Source organism: Trichoderma atroviride, chromosome 2, assembly GCF_020647795.1.
Source record: "Trichoderma atroviride chromosome 2, complete sequence".
Taxonomy (NCBI): Eukaryota; Fungi; Ascomycota; class Sordariomycetes; order Hypocreales; family Hypocreaceae; genus Trichoderma; species Trichoderma atroviride.
Window position 1 is genome coordinate 3,713,622 of NC_089401.1, and position 20,984 is coordinate 3,734,605.

General features: G+C 50.1%; 10 protein-coding genes across 10 annotated transcripts; 6 read left to right on the top strand and 4 right to left on the bottom strand.

The window, feature by feature from the left end:
- Window positions 1-24: 24 nt before the first annotated feature.
- Window positions 25-1,971, top strand: TrAtP1_004004 (uncharacterized protein; the record flags this gene model as incomplete). Its single annotated transcript, XM_014083661.2, has 7 exons — window positions 25-32; window positions 111-151; window positions 258-424; window positions 571-753; window positions 814-1,107; window positions 1,185-1,649; window positions 1,735-1,971. 7 exons carry the CDS (start codon window positions 25-27, stop codon window positions 1,969-1,971), a joined length of 1,395 nt encoding a protein of 464 aa, XP_013939136.1.
- A 593-nt stretch (window positions 1,972-2,564) lies between these two features.
- Window positions 2,565-3,042, top strand: TrAtP1_004005 (uncharacterized protein). The gene is made up of 2 exons (XM_014083471.2): window positions 2,565-2,623; window positions 2,683-3,042. The coding sequence occupies exon 2, from the start codon at window positions 2,738-2,740 to the stop codon at window positions 2,990-2,992; it is 255 nt and encodes an 84-aa protein (XP_013938946.1). The 5' UTR covers window positions 2,565-2,623; window positions 2,683-2,737; the 3' UTR covers window positions 2,993-3,042.
- Window positions 3,043-3,222: 180 nt separating this feature from the next.
- On the top strand, window positions 3,223-4,596 carry TrAtP1_004006 (uncharacterized protein). The gene has a single exon (XM_014083662.2). The coding sequence runs from the start codon at window positions 3,298-3,300 to the stop codon at window positions 4,414-4,416; it is 1,119 nt and encodes a 372-aa protein (XP_013939137.2). The 5' UTR covers window positions 3,223-3,297; the 3' UTR covers window positions 4,417-4,596.
- Window positions 4,597-5,554: 958 nt separating this feature from the next.
- Window positions 5,555-6,259, bottom strand: TrAtP1_004007 (uncharacterized protein; the record flags this gene model as incomplete). Its single annotated transcript, XM_014083663.2, has 2 exons — window positions 5,555-5,992; window positions 6,224-6,259. The coding sequence occupies 2 exons, from the start codon at window positions 6,257-6,259 to the stop codon at window positions 5,555-5,557; spliced, it is 474 nt and encodes a 157-aa protein (XP_013939138.1).
- Window positions 6,260-7,535: 1,276 nt separating this feature from the next.
- On the top strand, window positions 7,536-8,018 carry TrAtP1_004008 (uncharacterized protein; the record flags this gene model as incomplete). The annotated part of the gene is made up of 1 exon (XM_066112124.1): window positions 7,536-8,018. One exon carries the CDS (start codon window positions 7,536-7,538, stop codon window positions 8,016-8,018), a length of 483 nt encoding a protein of 160 aa, XP_065968207.1.
- Window positions 8,019-9,769: 1,751 nt separating this feature from the next.
- TrAtP1_004009 (uncharacterized protein) lies at window positions 9,770-13,870 on the top strand. The gene is made up of 6 exons (XM_014083664.2): window positions 9,770-10,237; window positions 10,305-10,377; window positions 10,438-10,503; window positions 10,571-10,728; window positions 10,783-11,497; window positions 11,582-13,870. Exons 1-6 carry the CDS (start codon window positions 10,227-10,229, stop codon window positions 12,686-12,688), a joined length of 2,130 nt encoding a protein of 709 aa, XP_013939139.1. The 5' UTR covers window positions 9,770-10,226; the 3' UTR covers window positions 12,689-13,870.
- On the bottom strand, window positions 13,337-13,654 carry TrAtP1_004010 (uncharacterized protein; the record flags this gene model as incomplete). The annotated part of the gene is made up of 1 exon (XM_066112125.1): window positions 13,337-13,654. The coding sequence occupies one exon, from the start codon at window positions 13,652-13,654 to the stop codon at window positions 13,337-13,339; it is 318 nt and encodes a 105-aa protein (XP_065968208.1).
- A 1,326-nt stretch (window positions 13,871-15,196) lies between the features above and the next one.
- Window positions 15,197-18,204, bottom strand: TrAtP1_004011 (uncharacterized protein; the record flags this gene model as incomplete). The annotated part of the gene is made up of 2 exons (XM_066112126.1): window positions 15,197-15,251; window positions 17,891-18,204. The coding sequence occupies 2 exons, from the start codon at window positions 18,202-18,204 to the stop codon at window positions 15,197-15,199; spliced, it is 369 nt and encodes a 122-aa protein (XP_065968209.1).
- Window positions 18,205-18,666: 462 nt separating this feature from the next.
- TrAtP1_004012 (uncharacterized protein) lies at window positions 18,667-19,432 on the top strand. The gene has a single exon (XM_066112127.1). The coding sequence runs from the start codon at window positions 18,796-18,798 to the stop codon at window positions 19,294-19,296; it is 501 nt and encodes a 166-aa protein (XP_065968210.1). The 5' UTR covers window positions 18,667-18,795; the 3' UTR covers window positions 19,297-19,432.
- A 982-nt stretch (window positions 19,433-20,414) lies between these two features.
- Window positions 20,415-20,750, bottom strand: TrAtP1_004013 (uncharacterized protein; the record flags this gene model as incomplete). The annotated part of the gene is made up of 1 exon (XM_066112128.1): window positions 20,415-20,750. The coding sequence occupies one exon, from the start codon at window positions 20,748-20,750 to the stop codon at window positions 20,415-20,417; it is 336 nt and encodes a 111-aa protein (XP_065968211.1).
- Between the last annotated feature and the right edge of the window lie 234 nt (window positions 20,751-20,984).

Consider the following 20,984-nt stretch of genomic DNA (forward strand, 5'->3'; position numbering starts at 1 on the left):
CTTGCAGATCAAACGCCAGCAGCTATGCCACGGTATGAGCTCCATTGCCGAGAAGAGGATATCTTGACCGGTAGAGGCTGATGTGAACCCCGTCTTTAACAATATTTTAGCGAGATTATTACCGTTCAAGCTGGGCAGTGCGGCAACAGCAGTGAGTGCCGGCCTTGCGCTTCCGATATTCCCTTCTTTTTTCTTGTTTTGTTTTGCTTTGTTTACGCGCGGCATTCTTACTTTTTGCTAACAATTTGGATCCTTAGTTGGCAGTCAGTTCTGGCAGCAGCTATGTCAGGAACACGGAATTAGCCAGGACGGCAACTTGGAGGACTTTGCGACGGAGGGCGGCGACCGCAAGGATGTGTTTTACTACCAGAGCGACGATACGCGATATATCCCCCGAGCGATCCTGATTGATCTAGAGCCCCGAGTATGTCGTCCTTTTTTTTCTCTCTCTTGTTTAATATGTGTTTCCTGCTGCGAGGTCAAATACTGGCGGCAGGAAGGAGACGACAAAAAAAATAGGGAAAATATCAGAGAGTGGCTAACATTACGGTCTTGTTCCTCGGCAATTAGGTGTTGAACAGCATTCAGACGGGTCCGTACCGAAACATTTACAACCCGGAGAATTTCTACGTGGGCAAGAATGGAATGGGAGCGGCAAATAACTGGGGTGATGGATATCAGAGCGGTGAGGCGGTTTATGAAGATATTATGGAGATGATTGACCGAGAGGCGGACGGTAGTGACTCGCTCGAGGTAAGCGAGCATATTTCGCTTTTTTAGCAGGGTGTGTATGTGCTAACGAAATGAGTTTAGGGATTCATGATGTTGCATTCTATCGCTGGTGGTACAGGATCGGGTCTGGGATCGTTCCTCCTAGAGCGGCTCAACGACCGGTTCCCGAAGAAAATCATACAGACTTATTCCGTCTTTCCCAACACAACAAACGCGCCGGATGTGGTTGTTCATCCTTATAATAGCGTTCTTTCAATGAGGAGATTGGTGCAGAACGCAGACTCTGTTGTCGTTTTGGATAATGGTGCTTTGTCGCACATTGCCGCAGATAGGCTGCATGTGCAGGAGCCTTCATTTCAACAAACAAATCAACTGGTAAGCTGGGGGAAATATATGTTTGTTTTGAATGGGCTTGCCGTACAAGGCTAACCAACTTGATTGTTTAATCACAGGTCGCAACTGTCATGTCTGCGAGTACCACAACTCTACGCTATCCGGGATACATGCACAATGATCTTGTTAGCATTCTGGCCTCGCTGATACCTACACCGCGATGCCACTTCCTCATGACGGCCTACACGCCATTCACCGGTGACCAGGTTGAGCAGGCCAAGACAGTCCGTAAGACGACGGTGCTGGACGTGATGAGGAGACTGCTGCAGCCAAAGAACCGCATGGTGTCGACGGTACCGGGCAAGAAGAGTTGTTACATTTCCATTCTGAACGTGATTCAGGGCGAGGTGGATCCGACGGATGTGCATAAGAGTCTGCTGCGTATCCGAGAACGAAAGCTGGCCACGTTTATTCCCTGGGGCCCTGCCAGTATTCAGGTGGCGCTGACGAAAAGGAGTCCGTATATGCCAATGAGCCATCGCGTGAGCGGGCTAATGTTGGCGAATCACACAAGCATTGCTACGGTTCGTACATCCAGATATCCATCTCATTTCATTTCCCCTTGTTTGATGAGAGATTTCGCTTATTGACTGGCACACGTTGGAACAGCTCTTCAAAAGGATATTAAAACAATATGACGGCATGCGGAAGCGCAATGCCTTTATCGAGGGTTACAAGAAGACGGCGCCCTTTTCCGAAAACTTGGACGAGTTTGACGAAGCGAGGCAAGTAGTATCTGACTTGGTTGCAGACTACGAGGCAGCAGAGGATGCGGACTACCTGAATCCCGACAGCGGAGAGAAGCCCACCTCTGCCGATACGGATAGGCGAATGGCAGGAGTGTAAAAGAGGTGGAGGTGAGCATTTTTGTTGATTTCGCTATTTTATTTTATTTTGTGTCAGGACCTACTCAAAGACTGGATGCCCTGGCTTGGAATGGCCGGTTCCAATTGGACTGATGACGAAAGACATGGAGCGGCTGGCGTTTCGGACAGGGAGTTGACGCTGATATCTATCATTGTTTGCTTTGCTTTTTTTTTTTTTCTAAACAAGTAGTTGCTATTCCATCACGACAAATTTAAGAATTTTTGACGCTCATCTGAGGGTCCCGGCGGGCAGTGTGATGCAATTGGCGCCAGGATTCCAGCCATTGAATGGATTCTTACCCACCTATTTTACTCTTTATAGACGTGTATAACATCACAGATTGTAGGTTTGAGATTGAGATGGCAATATTCGCTGATCTAGAGTGGGCAATCGGCTGATTTTGTGGAGAAATATGTCCGGAGCATTTTCAGCGGGTAGCGGGAGGGTCGCGAGTAATGCTGATGGTTGAGAGCATGGCGACGTCATTGAGGCGAGGATGGTAAGGATATTCGCGATGAAAAAAAGTATATAAGACGAATTGATGATGAATGAAAGGATGCAAAGAATCAGAAGACTATTACGACTAAATCAATTGAATTGCATATACACGGGAAGAACACACTACAATACCGTAAGTTGCAGCGCCATCATATCACTTGGCACTGCTCATTGCTCACATTGCAGTCTCAGAAACAGCATACTACTACGACCTACTTGTCAATTCACCATCACACACACACAAACAATGTCTTCATCTCAGAACCAGTCCAAGGAGCAAAAGATTGCCGAAGTCCAGGCCAACCTGCCCCTGCCCGAACAGCCCCCCAAGGCATCCGACTTCAACTCTGCAGACATGCGCACCACGGGCGTGGGATCCGGGCGCATCAGCGGCAACGCGGGCTCAGATGCGGGAGCCGAGGCGGGGCTGAGGGGCCCGGCGGTGAAGGCGAGCGAGGAGGTTGATATGAGTAAGATTGGAAGGGAGGGGCTGGAGAAATGATTTTGTTGATTCTAATGTATTTACATGATGTATAAATTGGCAATTAATGGGTTATGATATTGAACGTTGCAGCACGTGTTGGTGAACTAAAATTACAGGTGTGAAACGCAGCCTTGCCGTATAGGAGGGGTTCTTGTAGCGGGGTGAAGGCACCCTGATGGCAATGCGCTGCCTCTCATTGGCCGCCTTACAGCTCTGTCTCCTCTGAATTTTTTAAATTCTGCCCAACCATCGCCAACGCCTCTCTCTCCTCAATTCAACCTGTCCTTTGATACTTTTCATATAAAAAGACGGTCTTCTAGTTTATGTTCCGTCGCATTCTGACCAAAATGGCCGAATCAGCCCCCAAGCGCCTCAAGACCGACAGCACCAGCGGCAGCGTCCTCGTCGGCACGCACAGCGGCCACTTCCACGCCGACGAGGCCCTCGCCGTGCACATGCTGCGCATGCTGCCCACGTACCGCGACAGCAGCCTGGTGCGCACGCGCGACCCCAAGATTCTCGAGACGTGCCACACCGTCGTCGACGTCGGCGGCGAGTACGACGCCCAGCGCAACCGCTACGACCACCACCAGCGCGGCTTCACGACCACTTTCCCGGGCAAGAACACGAAGCTGTCCAGCGCGGGGCTGGTCTACATGCACTTTGGCCGCGACCTGATTGCCCAGAGCATCCAGCAGGCGTCGTCCAAGGCCAATGCCGATGCCGATGCTGCTGTTGATAGCAGCTCAGACGTCGAGCTGCTGTACAACAAGATTTACGAAAACTTCATCGAGGCCGTGGATGCCCACGACAACGGCATCTCGCGCTACGACCGCGACGCCCTCCAGGCCGCCGGCATCGAGCAGCGCTTCAGCTCCGGCGGCTTCACCCTCGGCGCCATGGTCGGCCGCCTCAACCCCGCGTGGAACGATCCCAAGCCCGCCGACGCCGACGAGGCCCAGCAGGCCGAGGACCAGCTCTTCCTGACGGCCAGCCGCCGCATCGGCGAGGAGTTTGAGCGCACCCTCGACTTCATGACGGGCGCCTGGCTGCCCGCCCGCACCATTGTCCAGCAGGCCTTTGACCAGCGCACCAAGCACGACGCAGAGGGCCGCATCCTCGTCATCGAGGGCCAGAGCGTGCCCTGGAAGGAGCACCTGTACACGCTCGAGGGCGAGGGCAACCCGTCCGTGCTGTACGTGCTGTACGCCGAGGGCACGCAGCCCGGCGCAAAGTGGAGGATCCAGTGCGTGCCTGAGACGCAGGACTCGTTTACCAGCAGGAAGCCATTGCCCGAGGCGTGGAGGGGGTTCCGCGACGCGGAGCTGGATGGCGTTTCTGGCGTTGACGGCTGTGTCTTTGTTCATGCGGCCGGCTTTATTGGTGGGAACAAGACGTTTGAGGGTGCCATGGAGATGGCCACCAAGGCATTGGCATTGTAATATAAAAGTGAAGAGAGATTTTTGGAGGAAATTTTATAATGACTGTTAATGACCACCAGCATAAAGGAAATCATGTCTAAAGAGAGAAAAGAAAGAATTGAATAAAAAAAAATGAATAAAATTTGAAATTACGTCTGATTTTGTTATTCTGGCATGCTAAACATACCCAGAAAATATATCTGCCCAACCGTAGCAGAGCATGCAGACTCTTTCTTCCATTTTGCCCTGCCAGACCGACACCCCAGTAAGCATACACAGCATACATACATACACGGAAATAAAATGACCAAAAACAGCAAAAAAGGTCAATTCATCGAAACACAGCATCGTATAAAAGGCAGCGGTAACGGCAACGGCAACGGTGGCAATAAATTGAAATCCCCATTTCTCATCATCAGACAAGGTACATACGCAAAGCAATGCAGATACATGAACAAGCAAGACAGATTTTCAACTCGAAGCATGTAAAAATACAGAGGAAAAAGAAAGAGGCAAAGTCCATGTCGTCGTTTTTTTTAGTTTAAAATAGTTGTTCTTTTTTTTGGTTTTGCCTTTTTTTTTTTCTGCGCAAACAAAAAAAGTTCATAGCGCCTGAAGCAAAAAGAAAGCAAAGGGGAAAAAAAGAAAATTCTGTCAAGTTTGAACAATTTCCCTTGCATCCTCCTCCCCATTCCCCGATTTAAAACGCCAGCGTGTCATATAATAACAACAATAAAGAAAAAGCAAACAGAAAAGGGGGGAGGAGCAAGGCACATAAACTATAGGCTCGTCATAAAACAACAAGATTTTCATCCATCTTCAAAATCAACCTGTCGTGTCAATCTTCACATCTCTCCTTGCCCTTTTCCTCATTCTCGTAACCATCATCTTTTGTAACTAGATAGAGTGGGATGCGAGAGACCGGGGTGATGATGGTAGACAATATCACCATTCATGCTTATTTTGTTCGATATGGCAGCTATTCCTCCGCGTCTCATGTCATGCCTCATATCGCACTCCTTGAATCAGAAATGGCTGGGAAAAAAAAAGTGATGAGATGGTACCATTCGTAGTATCCTCGTGGTCCGATACCACAGCATGTAATTTTCACACGTAAGCGGGATATAAATTGAGATTCCTAGTCATGCTTGTAAAGGGTCTATTGTCGGAGCGGCATGGCCTCGCCAGCAGCAATCGGTGTTCCGGCAAGTCCAGCGGCAACAGGCTTGGCCTCTTCCTCGTCCTGTTTCTTGTCGTCGCCGCTCAGCGTCACCTGGCCCTCGGCTGATGTCTCTCTGTTCAGGAAGCTGCCCTCTTTGATAGGACTGCCGGCTTGGATGCCGGGAACAGATCCGCGGTGGGCGTGGCCCGGAGCGCTGGTGCCGCCGTTGGTAGGAGATGTCAAGTGTGGGATGTTTTCGGGGACGGGGTGCTGCGAGCCAACGGCACCGGCGTCGTCGCCCTTGCCGGCCTTGGACATGGCATAGTCGCCCGAGTCGAAGTATTTGCGGTCTTTCAGGTGCTTGGCGAAGTGGTCGGATCGTGAGGGAAGCTTGCCGTAGAGGCGGAAGAGCCGTTGCTCATCCGGGGAGAGCGACTGGAGCAGGAGCACAGGCAGCAAGTTAGCAAATGCAAATCACGGCCATTGGAGTTTTCCGCAGGTGGTTTCTTGTCGTCCAAATCCTCTGGCAGAAGAAAAGGCGGCAACTGGATGAAGCAGCTCCAGCACTTGTTTCCGTCCTTTTCGGTCACTGCACTTTTACCCCAATGCAGACCGTCGGCGAGAGGAGGGGTAACAAGAAAAACGTGTGGACAGGGGGCATCTCACGTTGATGTCGACCTTGTTCTTCTGGTGAGGGTTCATGGTCTCTTGAGATGCAAAAAGCAGGGAATTCGGATCGATCGCTGTGTCCTTTGGACGGCTCGTCGCACAGAAAAAAAAGAGGCTATCGGGTTGTAGGTCCTCAAAACAGGCGACGACTCAGTTGTGTGGGCTTGTGGTGCGTGTGCCAGGCACAGCTGAATTGGCTCTTGGTGACGGGCGTGCGGGGGGTTGCAATGGGGTTCTCAAAGTAGCCCTGGAGAGCTTCCTTATTGTCGAGGACGAGGGAAAGAAGAGGAAGTAAATGACGACCCAGAGGGCAGAAAAGAGAGAATGAAGTGTCGTTGATTTAGAGGCACCGAATAGAAAAGTCGAACACAGCAAAGTAAAAATAAATCGAAAAAAAAATAGTCGGTCCCTGAGTCTTGTTCTGACCCAGCAAGGTTACTGGATCTGGGCGCAGGGGATGGGAGGGGACAGCGAGCAGGTGATCCAGTTGATGGAGGTCACTCAAGCGGCCACTGGTTGGTTCGGCAGTGGCCTGGAGCAGCTGCGGTGGAGGCGCTGCAGCTGTAGCTTGGAATGCGTTGCTTATGTTGCTGCTGCTGCTGCCGCCAAGTCTGATACTGTCACTGCAATTCTTGATATTTCGCTTTCATCACATTGTACCTCGCTCCCCTTTCCTGAGATGTTTCGTATACACTTGATAAATTCCTGCTTTTTCTTCAACCTTGCAGCTGTGCATCTAGTCCAAAGTACCTCAGCAGCCTGCGGGTATGGCCAAGCTAGCTGCTTAGTACCTGGAGATGACTGCCCAACAGTGGATTCTAGCTTCGGCCAAGACGGTATCTGCATTGATAGGGCATCCATCTGCCAGGAGATTAAATACCTCGGTTTGCAGATGAATAAGTGCATAGTAAAAACAGGCAGCACGCAGTTGCCGTTTGGGGACTCTTCTTGGTAAAAGCCACAGCAGCGGTAACGCACTGTGCCATTCGTGTCCCAGCTCTTTGCTCCTCCATGATCAAGCTCTTCCTCGTACAGTGCAAAGCATGATGCACATCAAGGTACGTATCGCTCCGCTGTGTCGTCACCAACAGTCTCTCGCTCTTCACTCTGAAACGGATGGGGCCACAAGGAGGTCATTCGTTCCCACAAGGGTCCTACAGCAGCTTCTCATTGTTAAACAGCCTGCAGTGACTGCCACTTTGTAGATACTTACCCATCTATCTCGACCTCTTTGCTCCTGCTTTCACTCATCATCGCCGTCTACGGCAAAGCACTCGTGACACAATGTCGGATTATGACGTAATCGCCCATGCCCTCCACCTTGGCCAACCATGACGTCGTGCCCCAATCCAGCTTCAACGGCCAGAGCGTGTATAACAAACGACGGATGGTGGGAGTCACAGAATGTAGTGGTAGCTGCACACTCACACTGACTGCTCAGATCAATACAGCAACGCATCTTTGCTCCCCTTTCTCCTACCATCTTGGTTTGGCCAGCTCTGCTCATCATCTAGGCCTGAAGAGGGCAAAAGCTCAAGTGCTTCCCCACATCAATCCGCGGTTGACGGCCAAAGGCTCACGCAAAAGCTTGATCGCCGAGCCAGTCACAGCCATCTCGAGGCGCGAATCCCGCCATGGACAGCCAGTCAAGTTGCCCGGATCTGAGGAACCCCTCCATCTTGGTCGTGCGTGTGCAAACATGGGCGGACCAAAGTCAATTCGAACGGCAGAAGGCATCCCCTTCCTATCATCTGCGGACATGGAACCGACAACCTGCTGCCTTTGGTCTTGACCATTCATTGGATTGATTCGAGGCCCCGGCTCTTACAGGTACAGTCGTTGAAAGCGGCTCGCACATGGCGGATAGAGTTTCATACTTGCCTTTGGCCTAGATTGCCACAGAGATAGTCGCATTCCTCGTGGGATAGTTGACGTCTGGTTGGTTCTGCTGGGCTCGGGGCCAATCAGAGGTGGCATCAGCATCGTTACACAGCCGGTAGTTGGTTATGCATGCAACCCCTTGTGCGTATTGTACGACTTTGCTATGCCTCTCCCATGCAGCGAGTGATACAAATCTTCAGCGTTGCTTACCAACTCTCTTTTGGTCTGCAAACTCCGATGCGGAGAAACGACTGTGCTTTGAAAGCCAGTCTCCGCTTCGTCAGCTTTTCCGCGAAGGATGCGAGGCATGGGCATGGCATGCACGTTGGGGCATAAATACATGTATGCAGGCGGCGGGGCAGGTGAAGCGCGGTGTATTCGGTGAAGGAAGCATGGACCAGACGGATACCGGTATAACTAATAATCGTAACAACGATTGGCAAACAGAGACATCTTGGAACAAGATTGCAGGGCATCAGTAGTAGCATCTCTGCCCTGGTATGCTCTGGGTTATGCATTTCTTGATGGCGGTCGTCAACCGAAGTGATGACATCTCTTGCCGAGGTCTAGCGCGTTCTGTAAGAGAGGCACTGAGCTGCAACAGCACAATACCCCCGGATTAATAGATTATTCTATTACTCTTCACCTCGGAGATGTGCTGCGCGAATGTACGAAATGCCTATTTAGTATTCTGCAGGCTGGTTGCCCTGGAGGCAGCATATTGGTACATTATACTCCATGACGCCATGCATCCGTTGCATGTTGCCATTGCCAGCTGACCTGACAATGGGGGTTTTTGGTCTCAAAGAGTGAACCATTGTTTTTCAGCCAAGGCATCCTGTCCTTCTCCTAGGACTAATATGTAACTAATAGGCCCAACTAATACCTAGATTAGGACTGTTCAGATGCCCTGGTTGGCAACACCCAAAAGGAAAACACTGGAGCCGTGGACTAGCCCGGCGGATAACAGAGGAGAAAGACGCCCATTGCAGAGTCAGTAACACGCTCAAGTCAGTCCACGATGCCGCGTTTATAGGCATCCAGGCTTAATTGATTACCCGCACAAGGCCACTAGGAAGCATCTTGCATGCGGACTCCGCCCTTTTCTGTCTTGTCCGGCTTCAGAGCTGCGTTTGTGCCCCCGACAGGCCGAGTGCGAGGAAGCGATGTTCCAGCTCGGCTTGGATTTCTAAGCTTTCACAAATCCTGGGCCCCTCGAATCCCGCCCTGGATCCACCACGACCTTGCTGTTACGTTTCTAGCTGGGCAAAGCGGAGAGAAAAGGGATTTTATCTCTAGATATCATTAATTCCTTTTTTTACTGCTTTTTTATGGCCTTCATGTCTTTTTTAGGGCGCTAGAGTGCCTCCACCCGCCTCAACGGCTTCAGCTTGTAGATCTACGAGGCAGACAAGGAGACGGAGACAGAGTGAAGAAAAGGGTTCATAGAAGGTGGCACGGGATTGGACAAGCAAACAGCTGCATGGATGCTGCATCCCATTTAATTTCGCATCATGTCATGTAGTCCATCTTGCATACAATCCATTGGACTATGCCTCGACACTTGGTTTTTTCTTACTCGATTCTGACCCCCCGTCCCGGTGGCGCGCCTTCTTCCCGGAGTGGGGGTCTTCGGATTTGATAAGTGCTGAGATTTTTTTTTTCTTCACTTTCTTTCTACATAGATAGCGCATCTCGTCCGTCTCCACGGCATCGCATCGCCATCTCAAACGGACAGTCACCGCGGCCGGAGAGACTCGTCTGCTCTCACCAGGGCCAGGGCTTGTCTTCAGCTGCCGACCGGATTCCCGATCCCCAGGGATAGTGTCTGCTTAATAATAGTTCGTCCGGCATTGGGGCTACACGAAAAGCAAGGCTAATCCAGCTTGTCGGACTTTTAAGGCTTGTTTTGTGCCTGCGGACCCATCCGAGGAGAAGGAAAAATCGGCTCTCTCGTCTATTTCTCATTCTTCATATCCTTTTATCAGAGTCTTTGTCATCAGGATCATCGCGACTCATTACTACTGCCGTCAACGACATACTTCTTCCTCATTGAATTGCTCTTTGGAGCATCTTGCCTTTAGATCTCCCATCATCATCTCACTCAGTCGCTTGCGCCATGGGCCTCTTGTACGTCACACCGAAGCATGTCTGGAGAGTACAAATTGGCTAACCAAATGGATTTATGAGCAAACAGAGCACTGGGAACGGCATTGGAGTGGCCAGAGGCCAAGCTACGCGCTAACCAAGTCAGAGAATGGGGCATCAAGGTGTGTTGCCATTGCCTTGTTCTATCTGGTCGGGCTGAGCGGACGCTGACATGGTGATAGCAACTTTTGGAGATTTGGAATAAAGCCAAGGGCAAGGAACGGGATGCTCTGCTATGGGGCGATGAGGTAGATCTCACTCACGCCAGCTTACATGGCAGCTTGCTCTCATCTCAACTTACTAACAATGCTTTAGGTCGAGTATCTTGTTGTGACTTACGCAGAGGATGAGCCCAAGGTGCTCCTATCTCTTCGACAGGCTGAAATCCTCACAGCCCTTGCAGCTGATAAGGAGCTTGCTGAAGCCGGCTGTGTACCTGCGCTTCAAGACGAGAAGCCGCCTGGGAAGCCAAGGTAAGCCATCAGCCTCACTCAACTTCCGAGCAGCCATCTGATTAGCTATTGCAGCAAATCCTCCAAGACGTTGCCCGTCTTTCATCCAGAGTTTGGCCGCTTCATGTTGGAGGCCACACCTGGAAAGCCATGGGGCATTGGATTGAAGGAGCTTTTGGGTGTTGAGCCTGACATGAAGCTCCGCCGAAAGATTGCCAAGGAGCACATGTTACCCACCGAGTTCCCCATTACACTCACTACTTTTCCCCAGATTGGTGTTCCGGGCCAATTCACTTACCCATTTTACCCTCCCTCCGGACCCAAGCTGCGCTCACAGTTTGTACCGGACGAAATCGCCAACCCTCACATCCGTTTCCCTACCTTGGCGGCTAATATCCGTTCTCGGAGGACTCGCAAGGTACAAGTCAATGTGCCCATCTTCCACGACAAGAATACCCCCAACCCCTGGAAGGACCCTACCGTCAACTTCGACTTACACAACTGGCCCGAGGACGATGACGTGCGCAACGGAGCCGCCCCAGACAACTTTATTCACATGGATGCAATGGCTTTTGGAATGGGAAGCTGCTGTCTTCAAATTACTTTCCAGGCTAAGAATATTGTCGAAGGCAGAGAGCTGTACGATCAGCTGAGCCCATTGGGCCCCATCATGTTGGCGTTGACTGCAGCAACTCCCATCTACAAGGGCTTCTTGGCTGGCACCGATGTGCGGTGGAATCAAATTAGTCGCTCAGTCGACTGCAGGACGCCAGAGGAGCTTGGTGAAAAGGTGAAGATTTTTTCTTTTCCCAGGAACTTTTATATTTTTCCCCCAGCAGCAAATCTGGAAGCCAAAGCTAACATGCGTCTGTAGCCCCTCAAAAATGACCGTTGGAGGATACCCAAATCACGATATGCCTCCAACTCAACCTACATTTCTACAAACCCACGACTACGACCAGAGTATCTCGATCCCGATCTGGTGATTGACCCTGAGATCAAGGCCCAGCTTATGGAAGGCGGTATGGATGACCGTCTGGCTACCCATTTTGCCCATCTGTTCATTCGAGATCCCATTGTCATCTTTGAGGAGGATCTCCAGGAGCTTGACTTGAAAAAGACTGACCATTTCGAAAACATCCAATCGACTAATTGGCAACACATGCGTTTCAAGCCCCCGCCAGCCGACAACAACATTGGATGGAGAGTCGAGTTTCGGTCCATGGAAATCCAGGTGACCGACTTTGAGAATGCGGCCTTTTCAGTCTTCATGGTACTGGTCACAAGAGCTATCCTCTCCTTTGACCTCAACTTTTATATCCCTATCAAAAAGGTGGATGAGAATATGGAGCGAGCTCACGGCGTGGATGCTGTTCTCAAAGACAAGTTCTACTTCCGCAAAAATCCCTTCCCACCCCGACCATCACGCGCAAACACCGTCTTTGGCGATGATAGTCGACCGGGCTCCGCAATGCCCAGCCGGCCAGGGTCTCCCGGAACTCTGCCGGTTGAAGAGGAATATGAGGAGATGACGATTAACGAGATTATCAACGGATCAGTCGACGGAGACTTCCCAGGACTGATCCCCATCGTGGAAAGCTATCTTGACAGCGTCAACGTCGATGTCCAAACCCGTTGTGAGCTGTCAACTTATCTCTCTCTCATCAGCAAGCGAGCGAGCGGTGAGCTTGACACTGCCGCGCGATGGATTCGAAATTTTGTCGACGCTCACCCCCGCTACAACCATGATAGCGTTGTCGACGATGCCATTACCCACGATCTTATTGGAGCTGTTATAGCCATTGGTGAGCGGGAAAGCGCAGGCCATGGTTTCAGCGGATTAGATGTCCCTGGACTGCCCAAACTCCTCGGGAAGTTCAGAAACACTGGCCCTGCGGTGACGACGTCAGACAAGAGTGTTGGCTCGCGGAAAAGAAAGAGTGAATGGATAGAGGGAACGACTGCTGAAGTCGGAGCATGATGAGGCATTGAAGCCTGGAGTTTGGATACTGCCTGCCGAGAGCAGGCATCTCATTGGATACCAAGCATAATTTTTTTTTTCTTCTTTTTCCTTTTGTTTTTCTTTGACAAGAATAACGCATTCGACGCCATCAGTTGCTTGTGATGGTTCTTTTTTTCTCTACATCTAGGCGACACATCTGGAGCTAAGATTCCGACTGCCTACGAATTTGCAATGCTTCAGCTGATTGAATATGAAGATTCCTTCTTTCGATTCACGGGAGTGAAGATGGGAGAGCAGTTGGATGAGAACACGTTGGCATTGGGAGCTAGTGCAATATGATGTGATGCCGCGGAAAGCATCAAAGCGCAAACTTGGACAATGTAAACCATGAATGAGTTTGCAAAGCATATTGTTTATATATATGACTATACTATACTGAAGAAGATTGGCTTCTATAAGCTACCTAATAGATGAAATTGTGTATATAATTCACGGGCTACGTTGTGTTGCTGTTTTGTCTCCTGGGGCGTCTGTTGTCTCCTCTGGTGTTTGTTCTTGTCTTTGAATGGATGAACCAACATCTTTATCCTCATTCTGAATGACTGAACCATCATCTTCGCTTTCATTTCCCGACTCATCGTCAGTGTCAAACGTTGAACTCATGTACTATGGACGTTTGTTTTGTTCATATGGCAGGCCTGCTTGCAGTCTCTCCTGTTTGGCTCGGTCTTGAAGTTTCTTCTTCAGTTTCTCCAGCTCTGCTTTCTTCTTATTTCTCCTGCTCTTTTGCGCATCAGTTGGTTGGGGTTGCTGAGTCGCTTGTGGATTCCATCTGTATGGTACATCCGTCGGGATGTATGCGAGATTTGGCTTATAATTGTCTATCGCCATTCCCAAATATTTCATTTGGGATAAGTTCTCCAACCTGATGGCCACATCATCTTTTCCTTTCGTTGTGACGGTTCGAAAGTGCTTGACGATCATAATGGCGATCAGACTAGGTGCTGGCAGGTCTCCCGGTTGGAAGTTGATTGGTTTATGTTTTTTTTTGTCGTATGCGAACTCTGCAGACATCGCCGCTTTATCTGTCAGATGCTTTGCTTCTTCCACATAAAGTTGCCGCGGCGTGTCAAGTGCATCTTTGTCCATTTGTACATCTGGTTTAAGAACGTCGGTTTGGCCAACAGGTTTAAATTACTGGGCTTGGAGAGATACGTTTGTAGCCATTCTCGCAAGAAACAGATGGAAATTTCTGTAAAAATCAGTAGTTTTATACCGTGATTTAGACATTGATACGTAGCATGATGTAACTTATTCCAGGAAGTCATCGCAGCTTATTTTACTCAACAAAGACTTTGCTTTATCTCAGTCGTCTTTTCATTCTTGATTAGCAAGACAGGCATCATTACACCATGATGAAGCTTATTATCCCTAATTGATCAGATGCAATGTTTCCTCTCTACAGCGACGATACTCGCCATATATCACCTAGAGGATGCGTTGGCGAGGCTTCTCCTGGGATCGTGAAAGATTGACTCCATATAGCCATTTTTCTTCTTCTACGATTTCTTTGGTAAGCTTGGTGGTGTTTTGATATGGAGTTATTTCATTGCGATTCATGGATTGCAGTGGTATAACCAAGGGTTTACAGAATTAAGTTCGAGGCGACGTTTACATATGGATGGAAATGGGGAGAGGTTCTTTCTTGTTGCAATAGATTCGTATATTTGACAATGGAGGCTAATTCTCTTAGCTGTACTGTAATTCTTTCTCATTTGTTTGTAAAGATGTCTCCATTTTCTACGTCTTGTCTCTATTCGTTCATTCATCTTTGTCAACGTCTTACTCATTTGAGGATGAATCAACTTATACCCAACTATCATCGTTTCTAAGTTTCGTTATACCAATACATAAAAAAAAAACCCCCTAAAGATATACTCAAAAAACAAATAATTCAACAATACACATATAGCACCACCAAGTCTCGGCCAGTAATTACCAGGCTATAAGCCCACACGAGCTCACACTCTCATGATAGCAACGTCTCTTACACCCCATCCAGGCTATTGCATCTACCCAGCTACAATACTGTAGCCACACACTATCATGACCACTATGATCAGTTCTCAACTCTCGGTTCTCAGTTCATCTACAAAATAAAGACCAGCCCGATTACCGCTTCCCGCAACCTCTTCGCAAGACAAGGCCCCCAAAAATAGAAAACATACTACCAGTAACCGAACTGCGTCTGTTTCTCAACTGAACACTTCAACGGTGACTTGTCTCAGAGCGATTGCCGTATACAGTAATCGGACATTGCCAAAATAGAAAAAGGAGCTAATTACCACTGCCCTCATACCGCTCTCTATCCCCTGCTGATGCCAATACCAACAACAGGCTGTGTGTATCCTTAAACCCTGAAATATGTCTCACTTATTTGCTCTTGTGAGGTGTGTCTTGAGGGAAATTTAACCCAGGTGACCAGTGTTCAGTATTATTATCTCATAGAAGTACTCTAGAACTAGCTCAGGTACCTAGCAGTAGTAGTGCCCATTCTCCAAAATGAGGGTTGACATCAGATCTGCCTGTATCAGCACTCCTTCCGGCGTCTTCCAAAAATTCTTCTCACCTAAAAGAAAGCGTTCCTGTACATCCAATCAAGTCAAGAATCAGTATTTTAGCCCAATAGCTTGTTAGTGCGTCCTCATCTCCCATTAGCATCAAAATAAATAAAAGAACTACATAAGGTGTAGTTCTAGAAAAAAAAAAGGCACAGATCGGTTCACGAACACGGCAAGTTAGCGCGATCAATAATCTTTAGAAGAAAACAAACCCCCCCAAGAAAAAATGATCAAAAACAATCTCTACTGTACGTGCTAGCTTTCCCGTCAATCCAAATGTCCGATACCCGAAGAATAAGACGAGAGAAAAAAAACAAAAGACACGCCCCCCCAGAGACGATGCCTCCCTTGTCTCTCAAGATGGGGCCATTTTTACCGTCGGATCCGAACAAACAAGACTAAAGTGACATATCGTTCAGCGGTAAAGGCCCCCCCTTTCTGGAGTCTCAGCTAGAGACATCGCCGTCTGGACGGAGCTTTAGTGGAGAATGTATGTGATTCCTTCCTTCCTCCAATCTGGGTTTGTCTAAAACTAGGGCTGGAATGAGGGGCCCTCTCCCGTCTAGATGGTAGGATAATAGAGATGACATGTCGGTCAAGAACAGGCATTCCGAGAGGGCGTCTGCGTGTCTCGGGTAATCGTCCCGTTCTGGGTATTCGTATATATGCGTATGACCTCTTTTAGTATTTCTCTCTCTCAGCTTCTAATCTTGATTTCATCTAGCTTAGTTGGGTTCATTTGCTTTGCTTTGACGTGGAGAAGAAATGGTGTCAGCTGGGTACAACTTGGATATTAGTGGAGAAGTAAAGAAGCAGAAGAAGAAGAAGAAGAGAAACAGAAAAAAAAAAATGTCTTGTCAGGGGCATCGGACGTCTCTCACTGATGTCTCATTCTGCCGTGTGCGCCCGCGTGGCAATTGGGCACGCGATATAAATGCAAAACACATGATTACGTACCAACATATCTGTGCTTCACTCTCTTCTTTGTTTCCATTTTCTCAAATTGTCTATCAAAATCATTCCTTTACTCTAATTTCGGAGAGAATTAGATCAAGATACAATGTCCAAAAACACTCCGTTAGTGGGTATCGTCATAGTGACTAGTCATGGCTGTGTATAAACATGAGATGAGATACGGATCAGGACCCAAAGATGCGACCAACGTAGATGGTTTAGCCCCCTCCGGAACTTACCGCTCTTCTCTCCTTTATGCAGAGACCCTGTCTGCATGTCAACATGTCCACGCGGGCTAGTATTCTTCAACAAGGAGGCCAGGCGTCGGTTGCGGCTTTCAGTCGGCTTAGTTGAACTAGAGCATAGTTTGCAGTACTAGTTACCCATAGTTTTTTTCCTGAAAAGGGGGATACGAAAAAAAAAAAAAAAAAAAAAAATTGTACTTGTTTAATCGTACGAGGGGAATATTGCATGGCTTAAACGGGGCGCTGCGTGGTGACTTGTGGAAACCTGGGCTCCCGTGTTTGCTCTCCCTCAGTTATGGCGCACTTTACTTGTGCGTTTTGGGAAACCAAGGCGTCTTCACACCGTAAGCACTCTCCAGACTAGTAGATTCCGAGGGGGCGACGGGACGGTAAGGAGAAGAGCAACAAGTACTGGATACCCAGCGATCTCGTTAGCCAAGGTGGCTAAGTGGGCGCGTGGACGTGAGTTTGCTGCTAGATGCGGCGCGGGCTGAGATTGAGTGGATGGAGTTGCGTTTGTCCAGGACAGCGCAGCTCCACATCACGCAAAAGGCGGAGTACAATACTCAGCCGGACAGACAGGGTAAAGGCATGGGAAAGGGCCAGGTGAAGAGCCAAATTTCAAAGGGGGGGTGGTGAGCAGCCGGTGGGCGCAGTCATCTTGTCACCAAAGGGAACCAACTCAACTCCGGTATATCGAGCAACAAGACAAGTGGAAAAAACCCACCAGATCTCACATCGAAACGCAATCTTGCTCTGATGGTCGAGATCGGGAAAGCAGGAAGGGGGGTGAGAAGATGGCCGCCGGGAGAGATCTCACGGCAGCAGCAGAAGGCTCCTGATCCTGATCCTGATCTTGATCTGATCTGGCGCACTGTAGGTTTAGGGGCGATCTGCGGTCGTCTATTGGTGGAGAAGGCATTCGCTGAGAGGGGAAAGGTGTGCGTCGTGTGTGTATCAAGACGGCGTGAGCCTATCCGGCGTGTCGACGATGCCGTGGATGAGTGTTTTCACGAGGAGTGTCGTAGTGGTATAGTAGCACCACTGAATACCATGGATGCATGCTATTGCTACAGTAGCACCATGATTGCTCCGATTGCTTCTCTCTGGTATAATTCTGGAGCTGGATTCGACGCAGGCGGCCCCTCCTTGTCTCCCTTGCCTTTGTGAAATGATGCCCGAGCGGAGAAATCTTTCCGGCTGCTCATTTTGGCTCAAGCGCCATGTCTTGGATCGCTTCAGCCGCACGGCCGGGGCCAAAAGACGTCACCGGCTCAAGGGAGAGGCAGCGGGGGCCACGTGCTGGTTGGTGTTGGTGTTGCTGTTGCTGTCAAAGGGGGAGCCAGGAAAAAGGAATGAGGGCGCAAAATGTGCAAGCAGTGGTGACCGAGATGCTAAACATAGGTAGCAATGCCAGGGAACCCTTTGCCCTGCTGCCAAGGTATAGCGGCAAGGTATCGAATACGCAGAGTACAGTCAGCACAACGCAACTGGGTCTGTTTCCGGGCAGATCCGCCAGTCCACGGTGCGGCTGAAGGTGTTGGCGCCCATCGAACCCGAGAGGTTTGTTTCGGGCGTGGCCCAGGCCGAGCCAGTGGCTGATCTCGCCGACGCTCCATGGGTCTGGCTGAGGAAATCGGCGAAGTGGTGGCTCCGTGTTGGTGTCGGCTAGCTGTTGTCCCTTGTCAGATAGACTGTACAAGTAAATTTCCATCTTGTCTGGGGTTGTTTGCCGTGGATACGGTCCATGTACCTGCGCCTCGGCTGCTTCTGGCGTATACTTGTACTGCTTGCGTGTAAATGCAATCAACGCCTGACAGCTGTGAGCGCAGCCCGAGCCCACAGCATGTCTCTCTTGTCGTCAAAACTCCGAATCCCCTGTCCAGTAATCTGAGTCGATCTCACTTCCCATGTGCCCAGCATCGGTGAACGCCCTTGCCAGCAGGCGTGGAATAGAGCAGGTTTGACTCAGATGATGGCACCCCCAAATCGCAGAAGCGCCCGCATGAACCAATGGAAAATGGGTTGAGACATTGTTGCAAACACACGCCCCCCGGTCCCGAATTCCTGTCAATTTCGGGTCAGATGGAACATCGGGTTCTATCCCAGGGAAAGCGCGTTGATCTCTTCTTTTGCATCCGACTTTGCCCATGAGAGGTTTAAGTGTATAGTATGTGTATGTATTAGCAGCAACAGTGACTGCATGTAGCTAATAGGAGTACGACCAGAGAATGATGCTGTCCTCTGTCGTCTGCCCTCTGCCCTCTGTGCTCTGCTCTGTCCCTTGTACTCGGTAGCATTCAGCATGCGATACTACATGAGCATGTGCTGGCCCTATGGACGGCTCAGCAAACGGCCAAGTTCCGGGTTACACAAACGACAATGCGTGGCCAGCTCCGCTTCTTCTCTGCGTTTAGCCGCTGCCCGCCGTTTTATACGAGAACTTGTCGATTTGCTTGCCGTGTATCGCGAGCACGAGCCGGCGCGTGTCAGTGACAGCCGCATCCGGCGCCAAGTAGCAGCATCCAGCAGTATCCAACAATATCCAATCCCTTTTGCAGTTCCGTCACTCAAGCATGGAGCCACCATCACCATCAATATCACATCTCAGATTCTTCTTCTTCTTTTTTTCAAATGCTCTCTTTTTTTTTTGGCATCAAACGAGTCCCTAATTTCTCCGAGACGGAGCAAGGGTGACGATCCTCTGTCCCTTCCTTTCCCTCTTCTGTTTGCTTTTTTTTTCCTACACCGGCTGCACGATGGTGGAGAGGGCCGCCACGAAGGGCTGAGGAGGGGGGGGGGCTGAGACTTTTCCAGACCCGCGTGGCTGGCAACGGACTCACATGGTTAATTACAAGGAGGGCCATCCCATACCCGGTTCTCGAGGCCATAATTGGTTGCGGCGTGCTCAGGGTGGCTTGACGGTTGAAGTCTCATTGCCTCGAGCCGACAAGGTTGGAGATTGGCCTGGACGGCGTGGTTCGATCTATCCTGGAGACAGAGAAGACAGTACGAGTTCTAGACCAAGTACTCCTGGGCTGGTACATGCTTGTAATATGCAGATGCATGGATGCCTGAGCCTTTTTTTTTTTTTTTTTTTTTTTTTGATACATTGCCTTGTCTGGGCATGGATAGCCTCGTGATACTGTCTACCGTCTCCTCTTGTGTCTGTCTGCTGCCACCTCGACACTCACACGTAACTCGCTTCTTCAAGAGCTTTTGTACCTAATCTACGGCTCCAGTCACTAGAGAGCTGCTAACACGATGGAACTATAGTAGCTCAGTTCGATAGTCGATGAAGCGAGTGGCGGAGTAGTGGATCGTTCCCAATCGTAAAATGATCTGGGAATAGAGGAGGGGGCCCAGCACGACGGGGGTGTACCAATCACCTGGGAGACCCAGCAGCAGCTGGACTCCCAGATTAGCTTTCAGGCCCAGGAGGGTCTAATACGGGAAAAGCGATAGCCGTAGCGGTAGTATGTGTCAGTTACGATGGAGGAGGATACCGCTACGACAGTGCTATAGCAGATGGCCTGACACGACCAAGGGGAAAACCGCTGCCCCCGGCCCTCTCACGAGACCAAAGGGAAGATGAAAATCAAAGACGGACTCACCCCCCCCTGTATATGCGTGTGTGTGTCTCTCTCAGCTCGGCCTTTGCTGCCGCTCAAGGCCGGCACGATGCATCTGCCCACTCCCTCCTGGAGTTGCGCAAAGCGAGGCTGCTGCGGCCATCAAACGGCCATCCACATGATTGATGCGCACACACACCTTGTGCATATGCTTATATACTACAGCTCCAAGCATTGGTACAGTATAGAGCTGTGGCGGCACTGATGCTGGCACAAGGGACGCAGTGGCAGCCTCCCACGCAACACTGCCTTGCTCGTTTTGCCTCACATCGCATCCCTCGCCGGCCACTCATTACCCACTCTTTACTTCAGCAGAGCCGTCCAAGCAAGCATCCCAGCCGGCGTCGTGCGGCTGTGGCACAGTCCTGCTGCGTAGCTGCATATGCCATGATGCCCAAGCGTTACCATGGCTTGGGCAGCGGCCGGCGCTCTCCGGGACTTGGCGGAAATTGACATCCAGATGCCTGTGACTTGAACGGTCAGCGCCATTTTCTGTCCTGCGTAACGCGTGTGATGCAACCGCCGTCGCTATCAAGAGGCCAGCCGCAGCGTCGACAAGGGGGGTTTGTCCGTGATAGTCGTCCTCTGGGCCCTCCCCCCCTGTACGTACGCAGGAGTGTATATACATGCTTCTTCCACATGCCAAGTCTTGCTGCAAATGCCTTTACATTGTCCTTGGTTTCCATCTTACAGCATGCTGCTAGTAACTGCTTGCTTGCTTGCTGCAGCTTGCGTCTAGCAGTGCTACCCTGCCCAGGGGATGGTGATCAGTCACGTCCGGATTCCTGCTAGCACTGCTATTCTTGACTTGTCGCAATCTATCTCAGGCGAGCCGAGCAGCATCTGCTGTGACAGTGAGCGG